Here is a 12,945-nt window from a genome sequence, read left to right as displayed (position 1 = left end):
GCATTGTTTTTCCGTCTGGAGCATCAGTGAGCGTTTGAACCTTCTGTAATAGTTGCAAATAAGTCCCTCAGTTGTCCTTAGTATGAAAAGATGGATCTCAAAATCATACAGTCATTGTTGGAAAGCGTTCAAATTCACAAAAAATGCTAAAAAAAAAAACAAAGAATTTGTGAGATCTAAAGGATTTTTCTAAAGAACAGCAGGCTGTTTAACTGTTCACGACAAACAAGGGACTCATGAACAACTATCACTAAACAAAAAACACAGCTGTTTATTATTTAGGTAACAACACGGTATTAAGAATCAAGTGTATGAAAACTTTTGAATAGGGTCATTTTTATAAATTCAACTATTATTTTCTCTGTTGGACTATATGTAAACATCTTTTATGTGAAATATTTTATTTGTTGTATAGTTATAGTAAACTTTTGACTTCAACTGTAGCATGTAAACAAACTTTTACTCTGGATGCGATTAACCGTGATTAATCGATTTAACAGCACTACTTTTAAGGTGTTTTAGGAGATTGAATTTTCAGTAGTTACCAATCCCTTTTTTAAAAAGTACCAATAATGTAAAAAGGTGTTCCTCTAGCCACTTCTTTATACCAAAATAGAATATCTACTGGTTTGTTTCATGCTTGTGAGTACTTCCCACATGAGTATTTGCTTACTGACTCTCCTTGCTGGGATAAGAGCAAAGGAGGATCAATAAAATGATATTTGGTTAATTATGCTTATCGCACTTGTTCATGTTGTTACTCTTGCTGTATGTAAATATTTTCTTTTTCTGCTAAATCTATTAATTGTACAAGGTTGGGGATCATTTAAAATCTTCAAGAGATGGAACTTGCGGTACATTTCTTTCATGAAGCGCTTTTCAGACATAAAACACACATACATGCACAGACACACACTGAGCAACACCCATACTTTACTAACTCCATCTATTATTTGTGCCGAGCTCATGATGAAACTAGTACTTATGCAAAACCACATATGAAGATGAACACAGGACACACCCGAGCACGAGTATGCGTTGATTGTGTAGGGAAAGGCACACGTACATTGCTGTCACCACAAAAGCACAAATAGAATCCACACCCAAATGTGCCACTGCCTTGACACTTAGCGCAAGTGAAAGCGCCTATGTGTATATGCGAATCAGTCGTCTATTTGGAATGCAGGTATGGTGCAGATATGCACACTAACACTGAGAAACATATTACCTGATTGATTGTTTTTTCCATTTGCACAAGGCCGAGATTGGGTAAAGTTGTTTTGATGAACTCAACAATTGACTCGAGATTGTCGTGCTGGAGAATCAGAGGCTTGTGGCTACCAAGAAGACTCAAAGCCACCTTGAAGATGACCTCTGAACCCTGAAGAAACAGCATGTCTGAAAGATATAAAATCGATACATACTTTTCAGTTTAACTCAAGGAATCCATTGAAGATACCTCATTAGCAAAATAATAGTATATAGCTAGTTATATAATACAAATATTATTTATGGTCACAAATGAAGCTCAACAGTCAGTTCAAACAAATTTATTATGGTTAAGCCGATATTACAATTCTAAAACAAAAAAATAAAAACAATAATTATTAATAATTATATATAAAATAATCACTTTGTGTTTTGGTGTATAACCAATAAATTGGCAAATTCTTTCAAATATTGTCTAAATGAATACAAAATGTAACTCTAAAAACTAAAGTAAATAATTTAGTCTGCTTCCAAGATTTTAAATGATTTAATTTTATTTAATTATTTATTTTACTGAAGTACTTGTTTTTATAAAATAACTTGAAGTAAGCATTAGAGGCCAAAGATGAACTAAATATAAAAATATGGTAATAATAATTATAATAATACATATCCAATAGACAGAGGGTGATTTTTTTTTTGCCTCAAAATCACGCATTAAAATCATTTAATGCCCACATAATGCCCAATTATGTTTAATAAATAATATAACATTATAATAATAAAATATAATAAATATAAATAAATAATAAATAAAATAATAATAAAATATAACATGAAATAATAATATTACATTATATATTATTTAATATTAATTGTGATTTTTTTTCTCAAAGCCATGCATTAAAATAAATAAATAAATAGTTAATAATAATTATAATATTACATTGTAATAAGCAGAGGGTGATATTTTTGCCTCAAAATCATGCTTTAAAATCATTTCATGCCTACCTAATGCCCAATTATGTTGAATAAATAATATTAAATATAACATTAAATAATAATATTACATAATGTATTTAATATTATTAGTATTTTTTTTCTCAATGTCATGCATTAAAATAAATAAATAAATAAATAAATAAACTGTTCAAGAATGATAAAAGCTGAAGAAATAGTTGAATATAATTGTTGAAAGCTGTGTGTTTATTTATAAGTTTACTTGTGTGTAAAGATAAAGATTGTCAATAGAAATGTGTATGTGTGTAGGTCAGGGTGTGTAAAATGAGTTGGTTCAAAATGGTACAAGATGGTTCAAGCGATTACCCTTGGAAAAACGTAAAAGTTTGTGCATCACAAGGTCAGTGCTATTCACCCTTATAATCACACCACACACACTGTCACGGAACTGTGATTAAGCAAAACAAAGTTAGCGCCAGTCGCCAGGCATCAGTGATTGTGATTACCATGCGTAATTAACTTCACTGTGACCACAGAAGATAACATAAGATGCAAAGGATAAAGAGAGGCAGATTATCTTTAATTCTAAAATGATTAATGGTAAAGGATGAAGGATAGATTGTCTACTGAAATCTCATCAGAATAATTCCATCCAGCAACAAATTGCAGAATGTACAGTATATATAAAAACCATTACTAGTAACACTGAAATCAATACCATCACGTATACAGTCATTTTGCTACCGTTTTACAGTTCTAAAACTAACTGAGATATAGACTTCTTATTACTAAGACGCATGACTTCAGCTGTCATCCATAGCATAAACGGTGCAGAGCGAATTGTGCGCCAAAATTTAATACTTAGTGTTTTCAGAAAGTGTGTGCAGTAGCAGGAACTACTAAAGAGAGACAAATAACAAAGAAAACAGAAAACCGAGGGGCAAAAATTCCTCCCCAACCTGAAAAACTACCCCTCAAGATGAAAATTGGTGCCAACTTGCAACATTTCATTAATATCTCTCTGCAGACAGGGTGTGTCTGTGTACGTGCAGATATGTGTGCACCTGACCGTATACAGTAACGACAAAAGAGAGAGAATGCGCTGTTATGTATGTGGCTCTGCAGTATCCCTTCCAGACAAAAGAATGCCAAAAATGTAAGCCATCTTCATAAACACTTCTGAGGAAATTGAGAGAATGGCAACTATCACTATCTACCACACTGGCATCTGATCAGCTTTCTGATCTCTCCAAGCGTGGACTCGTTTGAAACTTTTTAGTTCAATAAAAGAAGCTTTTAATCTGTGGCTGTTGTGGCTTGGTGGTTAAACACGGCACCAAAACCGAAGGGTTGTAGGTTGTACGCCATTCATGAGCTTCTACTATTATGCCCTCGAGCAAAGGGACTGTCCCTGCGTTGTGTGTTAAATGTATAATTGTAAGAAGCATTGTGGTAATGGGCAATCTCTGGAATTTATTTTTATTGGAAGTGTATTGAGAGCATGTTTGTGAATTGAAGTGTGCCTGAGGGTGTGTGCATTTACCGAACACTCGAGCCACAAATCCAAGCGGGAAGTGTGAGGCAAAGGCGGTGAGGAACCAGGGAGCAGCGTAGAGACTTGGGCCGATCTCGTACTGCTCCAGATGACTGTACAGCTCTCTGTGATAGTCATGCAGCAAACGAGACAGCTGATACATCTGAATCTAAAAAAGAAGAGAAAAAACAGTTACAAGACAGCAGAATATAAAACATGCCTGACAAAAACATTGCTTATCATTATTAAACTGTATACACATACTGAAACAATCTCATTCATCTTATGAACCTTAACCAGGTTGGTTAGTTGTGATGATGTCACTACCGAGCACTGCCTACAGTTATCGGAACAAAATCTTCTTGCATGCTTAGCTGTACAATTTTTTTTGTTTTTTGCTTGATTTGTATCAGAGCTGTCAAAGCTTACGTATTACATAACTGACTGTGTTTAATTGATTTGTGATTTTTAAATGCAGTATAAAGGAATGCAGTGCATTACTGAATATGAAGTGAACCGAACACAATTAAAAAAAAAAAAACAAATAATAATGAGATCACACTAAAGGTTTCATGTCTTACAAAATCTATCCCATGAACCACATACAGTATTTACACAATGGGAAAACAATGATAACAACAACAATAGTAATAATAATAATAATACTCTTTTATTTATATAGTGCCTTTCCAGTGCTCAAGGATGCTTTACAGCAAAGATACAGTTAGAAAAGAAAAACATCTCGGCTTTATTCATGTTTAATTTTGAAAAAATTAGAGGTTAGCCAATCATTTATTTCATGTACGCAAGCAGAGATTTGTCAATTCGAGTGGATAGAGCAAGCCTACAGAGAATATTTGAATGTCATCAGCATATAAATGTTAATTAAAGCCATGTCTGTACAAGATGTAAATAATGAGTAATAGTGGGCCAAGAATGGATCCCTGGGGGACACCTGGCTTAAAATGGGCAGTAGGGGGTCGAAAATCCTGCACTGAAATGTAGAACTGACTGTCAGAGAGATACGAAGAAAACCAAGACAGAGCAGCACCAGAAATACCCACATCTAATGAACTATACTCAGACATGAGTTTGTCTCAACTATGCTCAGATTCAGAGAAAACAGTGTGAAAACACATTTGGCTGGACAATCAATAAAAATCTCATTTTCTGTGTTTTGCGTTTTGATTTTGTAAGGCAAAATACGAGGTCACAAGTTTTTGTTTATATAATGTATGTGTGTGTACTGTGTATATTTATTATGAATGTCTAAATACACACACATGCATCTTTATATCTAAGAAAAATTGTATTTTTATATATTAAATATATTTATATATAATATAAATTATATGAATATAAATATATACATGTAAATACATGTAAATATTTTCAAAATATATACTGTATGTGTGTATTCATATATACACATTAAATTTAATGTGACTAATCACATCGTTTGACAGCATTAATTTTTACAGTTTTAAATAACTGTTTTACTGTTTTAATATATTTTAAATGTAATTTATTCTTGTGTCAGCAAAGAGTAATTTTCAGCCGCCATTACTGAAGTCCTTAATGTCACATTATCCCATTTCTTATTATTATCAATGTTGAAACGTAACTTTTTTTTAGGAATTTGTTTCAAGTAGAAATCTTTTGTAACATTATAAATATCTTTACAGTCACTTTTGATTCATTTTAATACATGTCTGTTGAATAAGACTATTAATTTCTTTAAAAAAAATACCCCAAAATTTTAAACAGTAGTGTACAGAAATCTGAGGAACATTAAAGAACTCACCATTTATCCAATCACTGTTAAACTTAAAATGATACTCTTTTCTGTACCAATCCAATTTAAGCATATGTGCCACATAGCGAACACAAAATATATGAAGCGCTTCGCAAATTTGCATGTCATTATAAAAATGTCGGTAACACTTTAGTATGGGAACTAATCCTCACTATTAAATCGTTGCTTATTAGCATGCCTATTATTAACATATGTGAACCTGGACCACAAAACCAGTCATAAGGGGAAATTTTTTTAAATTGAGATTTATATATCATCAGAAAGCTGAAGAAATATGCTTTTCATTGATGTGTATGGTTTGTTAGGATAGGACAATATTTGGCTGAGATACAACTATTTGAAAATCTGGAATCTGAGGGTGCCAAAAAAAAAAAAAAAAAAAAAAAAAATCAAATATAAATAATGAGAAAAAAAAAAAAATACTGAGAAAATCGCCTTTAAAGTTGTCCAAATGAAGTTCATAGCAATGCATATTACTAATTAAAAACTACGTTTTGACATATTTACAGTAGGAAATTTACAAAATATCTTCTTGAAACATGATCTTTATTTAATGTCCTAATGATTTTTGGCATAAAAGAAAAAAACATTAATTTTGACCCAAACAATGTATTGTTGGTAGGGCTGTCAAACGATTAATAGCGATTATTCGCATGCAAAATAAAAGTTTGAGTTCGCCTAATATATGTGTGTGTACTGTGTGTTATTATTATGTATATATAAATACAAAATAAATACAAAAATTTAAGAGAAATGTTATTAATGTACAAAATATTTTTATTTATATATAATATAAATTATATAAAAATTATAATAAATACATATACTTACATAACATTTCTTAAATATATACATGAATGTGTTTGTATTTATATATACACATGATAATTACACACACGTATACTTTTATTTTGTATGCGATTAATCGCGATTAATCGTTTGACAGCCCTAATTGGCTATTGCTACAAATATACCCGTGCTACAAATAACTGTTTGTTTTTTTTTCAATGAAAAACTGCTTACTGCAAAAAAGTGAGTAGTATTTGTGTGGTCATGTGATCTAAACATAACAGCAACCGTGAAGGAAAACCACTAATCCACAACTAAAAACTTCAACTTCATGTACATCATTTTTAAACATGTCAAAAGCACCAGTGAGGTGTAAAACATTAAGTGGGAACGTGACAATGTGAATGTTACTGTACCTGCAGTATGATCATATCAGGCCTGTACTGTTTCCGTAGCCCCATGTCGTACATAAGGAATTTGAGCATGTGGAATGCATCCTCCTCACTCATATGAAGCAGCAACACGCCGGCCACAAAACTCAAGCCCTGGCAGTAACCCACCTCCGGGTCCAGCAGAGAATATGCCTTCAGTAGATTATAGAGAGAGAGCTGGCCAGCACCCAGCTGAGCGCTGAAATACGGATGAGTGGGAAATGTACGTCCTGGGAGAGGAAGAAAAATAATCATTCAAGTATTCTTTCTTTCAGTGCAGTTTGAGTAAAACAATGCTGCTGTTGTTGTTGATGTTGGCAGAGGCATATGTACCCCCCTCCCTCCCCTACTTTCAGCTCAATCTCCTCCTCGTGTTCAGTCTCATTCAGAGGGTAACTCTCATGGGTGTGCAGCAATTTAACATGTAGAAAGAAAGAAATGACAGAAGGATAGCACAGACTACAGCTTAAATATTTGACATTGCACCATCAACCAAAGACAGGTGCTGGTTTTCAACTGTACAGTACATGGTTATATTCCCACAATGCTTATTTCATGTAAGTTTAAACAGAGGCCAAGTATTTGCACACTTAAGTCACACTTCAGTCCTTGAGTATCACTGCGTTACATACATAAATGTCAAACTGTGGAATCTGCAAACAAATTATACTAGACTTCTTGACTACTAAAACGAATCAAAACTCAACCTGTTTGTACATATTTTCCAAAAGTAATTACTTTTAAAGAGTTGGTTGGCTGTTTTAACGCTATGCCAGCTTTCTTTGCTAGTTTCATGGCAAGTTTTAAGTTGAAATAGTATAAAACCGATACAGGCCATTCTACAGAATTGGTGCAAGTGGTTGGCCCACAACCAAAAAACACATTTAAAAAGCATTTAAAAATTCAAATCTTAGATCTTTATTAAAGTAGAACTCCACTTCCATAACAACAATTTACAAAAAATTTATTCACCCCCTTGTCATCCACGATGTTCATGTCTTTCTGTCTTCAGTCGCTTGAAGCTGCATTTAAACCGCATTTTGGAAGTTCAAAATCGGGGCACCATATCAGTCCATTATATGAAGAAAAATGCTGAAATGTTTTCCTCAAAAAACAATTTCTTTACAACTGAAGAAAGAAAGACATGAACATCGTGGATGACAAGGGGATAAGTAAATTATTTGTAAATTGTTGTTCTGGAAGTGGACTTCTCCTTTAAGATCCTTCTATTATCTATTGAAACTTACAATAATATTTAAAATACTAGTAAGCTTAATATACATAAAATAATTATTTATTGGGTACTCTCAATTGGGAGGTGGCTGTCCCGAACTCTAACCCCTAAATTTCAACTTATGAGAATTACATTTAAATTATGTTTTAGTTTTTTCCACTGGTGCTTTTAAAAGTATCCTTAAGATTGTTTTAAAACTGAAATTCAAAAAATTATTTATTTTAGATTTTCTTTGTAAATTCTGAAACTTTATTTTAAAAAAAATGTGTCTCATATTTTTCATGCCACTACCAAAACAGTGTATGTTTTAGTCTATTGGCTGAGACTGATTTTTAACTGAACTCATAAATTTAAGATCAGAAAATATTCCTGCGTCCCCCTCTCTCATAGCTACAAGGTGTGAGTAGCTAGGCCCCATCATTTTGAGGTAAATGTGTTTAATGTGTTTACAAAGAAAAATTGGATTTAAAATACAACAAATTTCATAAATTACACTTGAAATATTGTAAAAAATTTAACTGTTATGGATTTAACTCTGAAAAAATTAATTAAACAGCAAAAAGTATATATTTACAATCTAGATAAAAAGCAAAATCTTAATAGGTTAATACAAACCCTCTAATTAAATTATTATTACTGTGTTTCGGTAGTGACAAATTTGGGGAGAGGATAAATATTCCAAAACTTGAATTAACTGCACAATTACTAGAAATGTGTACCTTTTGGAGATTATGCAATTTGCATAAATACTTTCTTTTTTTTTTTTTTTGGGAAAAATACACATTTTTTTTCCCAAGACGTTGGACCAGTTCTGTAGAATGGCCCATATAAGGTTTTTGAAGTTTGCTTTAAATAAAAATGTTAAAATTAATTCAAGATTGACTATTTCAATATTTCAAAATATATTGAATATTGGACTTTCTTTTGATATTAAAGGGATAGTTCACACAAAAATGAAAATTCTGTCATTAATTGCTCACCCTTATGCTGTTCCAAACCCGTAAGACCTTCGTTCAACTTTGAAATACAAATTAAGATATTTTTGATGAAGTCCAACAACTTTCTGACCTTGGATAGACAGCGACGGAACTGACACGTTCAAGGTCCAGAAAGGCAGTAAGGATATCATTATTTTGCTTGCTTTGCTTTCACAAAAAGCAGTTCTGTAGCTTCATAAAATTAAGGTTGAACCACTGATATCACATGGACTATTTTATTGATGTCCTTAATACATTTAATGTGCCTTAAACATGTCGGTTGCGTAGCAGTCCACGCAGGGTCAGAAAGCTCTGGGATTTCATCAAAAATATCTTAATTTGTGTTCTGAAGATCAACGAAGGTCTTATGGGTTTGGAACGACATGAGGGTGAGTAATTAATGACAGATTTTTTATTTTTGGGTGAACTATCACTTTAATATGAAGTTAGTTTTGAGAGCAGTTTAGTTCTTACTAATATCACTGATTGAATACTATATGGTTGCAAATCTATAGATCATGAATATTTACAGGAAGCATGCAAGCATTTTGCAATAAAGGAATTTGAAGTATTGGACTAAAAAGGAGCTTTTATGTTCCTGTCTGTGAGGGCGTCTTCCTAGAAACAATATACATTCCTATAAGATTAGGTTTCTTCCTGTGTTGTAAAGCTATCTATCTCTCTTTCTCCCTGCTGTCACTGTGCTGAGAGCCAATGACACCTCCCTTTCTTTGTCTGAGCCTCCCCATTAATCTCTCCATCTTCACATCTGTCCATCTCCGCTAGTGTTTCAACCATTCATTCAGCCTGCGGTTCTGCAGAAGTTTGTTCTCTATAATAACGGAGGTAATGATCATTTTGCAAAGAATGGAGACTTTTGTGTATACTCAGATGACAATTTTTGAAAAAATTCCAGGGCAAGCATGAGCACGTACACGTTTGTGTGTATATTTAAGACACAGCAGAGCAGAATAGCTGTTTTTCAGCAAGCTAGAACGCAATATTAAGCAAGCCTACCAAATAATTGACTTGTTGAGTTAATCAACTGGACATGTTTCTGTTGCTCAAGACATTTCTAAGAGAAAAAAACCTTTTGAGCAACAGTGAGACACACATGCAGTTGACTACAGTAAGTCTACTAGACATTCAACAATGGTCTAGATAAGTGACCACCTTCGAAGACAACAAAGAACTAAGGACAATACAAAAGGATTACGGTAATTCCAAAACCTAGAGAGCTGCCTATCAGGACTGAAATTTAAAATAATGCAGCAAGTATTTTACTTTGAATTTCACTTGAAGTGTTGACAGTTTTTCCTTTCGTTTAATACATCAAATACAATCTTCTTGTACTGACTGGCCATGAGTAGACTTGTTTTGAGTAAAGTAAATTCTGTACAATCCGTGTATCATTCGTCCATTCGTTTTTTGATTTAATATTGAAAGAAGAAACATGAGAAAACGGCTACTTTTTTGTTTTTTCATTTTTTTCCAGAAAAACGAAAAACAAGAATTCAGCTTGATTTTTCGTTTTTCGTTCGGGGTGGAAAAATGAATAAACAGCTTGAATATTCGATTTCTACATGTGAGCGAAACGAAACACCCCTTTCTGCTGATTGGTCAGCCGAGGTTCAAACCATGCCCCCGTCAGGTCTTCCACAGTTTCGCCCAGAATAATAGTCCTCCGCTGCTGCAGTTGAACGGATAATTAACGCGTTTATTGCAACTAGATTAAATCTTTTTCTCACAAAACAACCACACTAACGAATGGCTCGACACAACCCGTACCGGGGCAAAGCCTTTTTTCTGAAAAAAAGAAAAAACGAAAAAGGAGCCGTTTTCTCATGTTTCTTCTTTCAATATTAAATCAAAAAATGAATGGACGAATGATACACGGATTCTGTACTTTTATTATTATTATTATTATTATTATTGACAAAAAATAACAGAAGGATTGGAGGAACAGAAATGTTAAAATACTGATTCTGAAGCGATTGTTTTTTTTTTTTTTTTTTTTTTTTTTTTTTTTTAATTTTTAAGCCCTTTTTTATATTCATGCACACTACTGTTCAGAAGTTTTGGGGTTAAGAAGATTTTTTTGTGTGTGTGTTGTTCTTATAGAAGTTTCTTGTGCTCAAAGAGGTTGCAAAATACAGTAAACACAGTCATATTGTGAAACATTATTATGATTTAAAATAACTTTTTATATTTTAGGGGGAGACACCGCAGGCAAAAACACCTTTTTTATGTACCTGTCAAGCTTGAGATTTTGGGCTTTTTGGTTTTTCATAAAGTGTTTTTTCAGATTAGTAGATAAAAAAGACACTGTTAAGTGTTTCTTTTATAGCACTTTATGCATTTGTATCAATGGATTTCAAAAACTTTTGAATCTAACATGTCAAAAAAAATCTGAAACTGGCTTCATCCAGTGTTTAGATTTTTGTACTAGAAATGTATGCAAATTAGCATATTTTTAATTAAATAATGCCTCATTTGCATATTTAAACCTAGCATTTTAGAAAACTTGTAATACAAAAAATGTTTGCAGTTACCAATGTAATCAATCAACTGGGTAAGTTAATTATTAGTTATTTTTTTTACCCTATTCGCCTGCAGTGTCTCGCCTTAAAATGAATATATTTTAAATATAATTTAAATTCTAATATGCCAGTTTAGTTTTCAAGTAACATTTCTTGTTATTATCACTGTTAAAAACAGTTGTGCTACTGTTATTTTTCTGGGAACAATAATACATTTTTTCCAGGATTCAACTATCTAATATTATCTTATACGTCTTAAAAGAACATCATTTATATGAAATAAAAGTCTATTGTAGCATCACAAATGTCTATACTGTCACTTTCGATCAATATGATGCATCCTTGATGAATGAAGGTAGAAATGTCTTAAGACATTTTTTAAATAAAACAATTTTGAGAAATAAATAAAATAATAATAAATCCTACTGACCCCAACATTTTGAACAGTATGAATATTAATATAACAAATAATATGTCACGCTGGACCATAAAACCAGTCGTAAGTAGCACAGGTATATTTGTAACAATAGCCAACAATTCATTGTATTGGTCAAAATTAGCGATTTTTCTTTTATGGCAAAAATCACTAGGATCTTAAGTAAAGATCATGTTCCATGAAGATATTTTTTTTTTTATTTCTACTGTAAATATATCCAAACTTAATTTTTTATTAATAATATGCATGGCTAAGAACTTAATTTGGACAACTTTAAAGGCGATTTTCTCAATATTTAGATTTTTTGCACCCTCAGATTCCAGATTTTCAAAATGTTGTATCTTGACCAAATATTGTCCTATCTTATATAACCATAAATCAATAGAAAGCTTATTTAATCAGCTTTAAATTATATATATATATATATATATATAATTAGAATATATATTAATATAACTACATTGAAATAATTTAATAATTGTCTTATTGGGCAATCAGTTGTGGTCCGAATCTCCTGTGCGTCTCATGTGAGGACAGATATTCATGCATTAGATGCAATTTTTGCCTATGAAGAGTGTTCCAAATCGACGTCGTACAAGGTTCCATTTCATTAGATGGTATCTATGTAAGCTGTAGGCAGCAATGCAGATCACTTGGTTTTGGCACAGGCCATTGTGTTTGTAATACTAACCCAAGTCTATGAGGATGGCATGCTGTTGGGATGTGAGCTGCTTCAGAAGCTCTTTGTAAGGAGTGTCATTGTTAGGAGGTTTGGTGCTGGGCACCTCTTGCCTCAGCAAATACTGCTCTGAAAGAAACTTCCAAATCTCTCCTCGATGCTGACGAGGGACGCCTGAGAGAAAGAGATGGAGAGAAAAACAAAAAGAAGAGCAGAAAGAGAAGGCTTCATTGATGGATCTTTTGAATGTTTACATGCCTAGAGCAGAACACCAGAGTTTTTGAGCGCTTTTTCAGTAGTGTGTGATCTCATCTGACATGTAGATGGATGTCCATAAAAT

General features: G+C 32.6%; 1 protein-coding gene across 4 annotated transcripts in view; it reads right to left on the bottom strand.

The window, feature by feature from the left end:
- Positions 1–12,945, bottom strand: part of tbc1d1 (TBC1 (tre-2/USP6, BUB2, cdc16) domain family, member 1) — a 76,003-nt gene that overhangs the window by 2,963 nt on the left and 60,095 nt on the right. For all 4 annotated transcript variants that reach the window (XM_051111449.1, XM_051111534.1, XM_051111611.1 and 1 more), the window contains 4 exons: positions 12,618–12,779; positions 6,725–6,969; positions 3,713–3,872; positions 1,229–1,398 (listed from right to left, as the gene is read on the bottom strand). In XM_051111449.1, coding sequence (XP_050967406.1) covers positions 1,229–1,398; positions 3,713–3,872; positions 6,725–6,969; positions 12,618–12,779 — 737 coding nt within the window. The remainder of the gene's footprint in view (positions 1–1,228; positions 1,399–3,712; positions 3,873–6,724; positions 6,970–12,617; positions 12,780–12,945) is intronic.

This window comes from Labeo rohita, chromosome 1 (genome assembly GCF_022985175.1).
Source record: "Labeo rohita strain BAU-BD-2019 chromosome 1, IGBB_LRoh.1.0, whole genome shotgun sequence".
Lineage (NCBI taxonomy): Eukaryota > Metazoa > Chordata > Actinopteri > Cypriniformes > Cyprinidae > Labeo > Labeo rohita.
The sequence above is the reverse complement of the archived record's forward strand: the minus strand, read 5'-3'. Positions and strand labels throughout refer to the sequence as shown.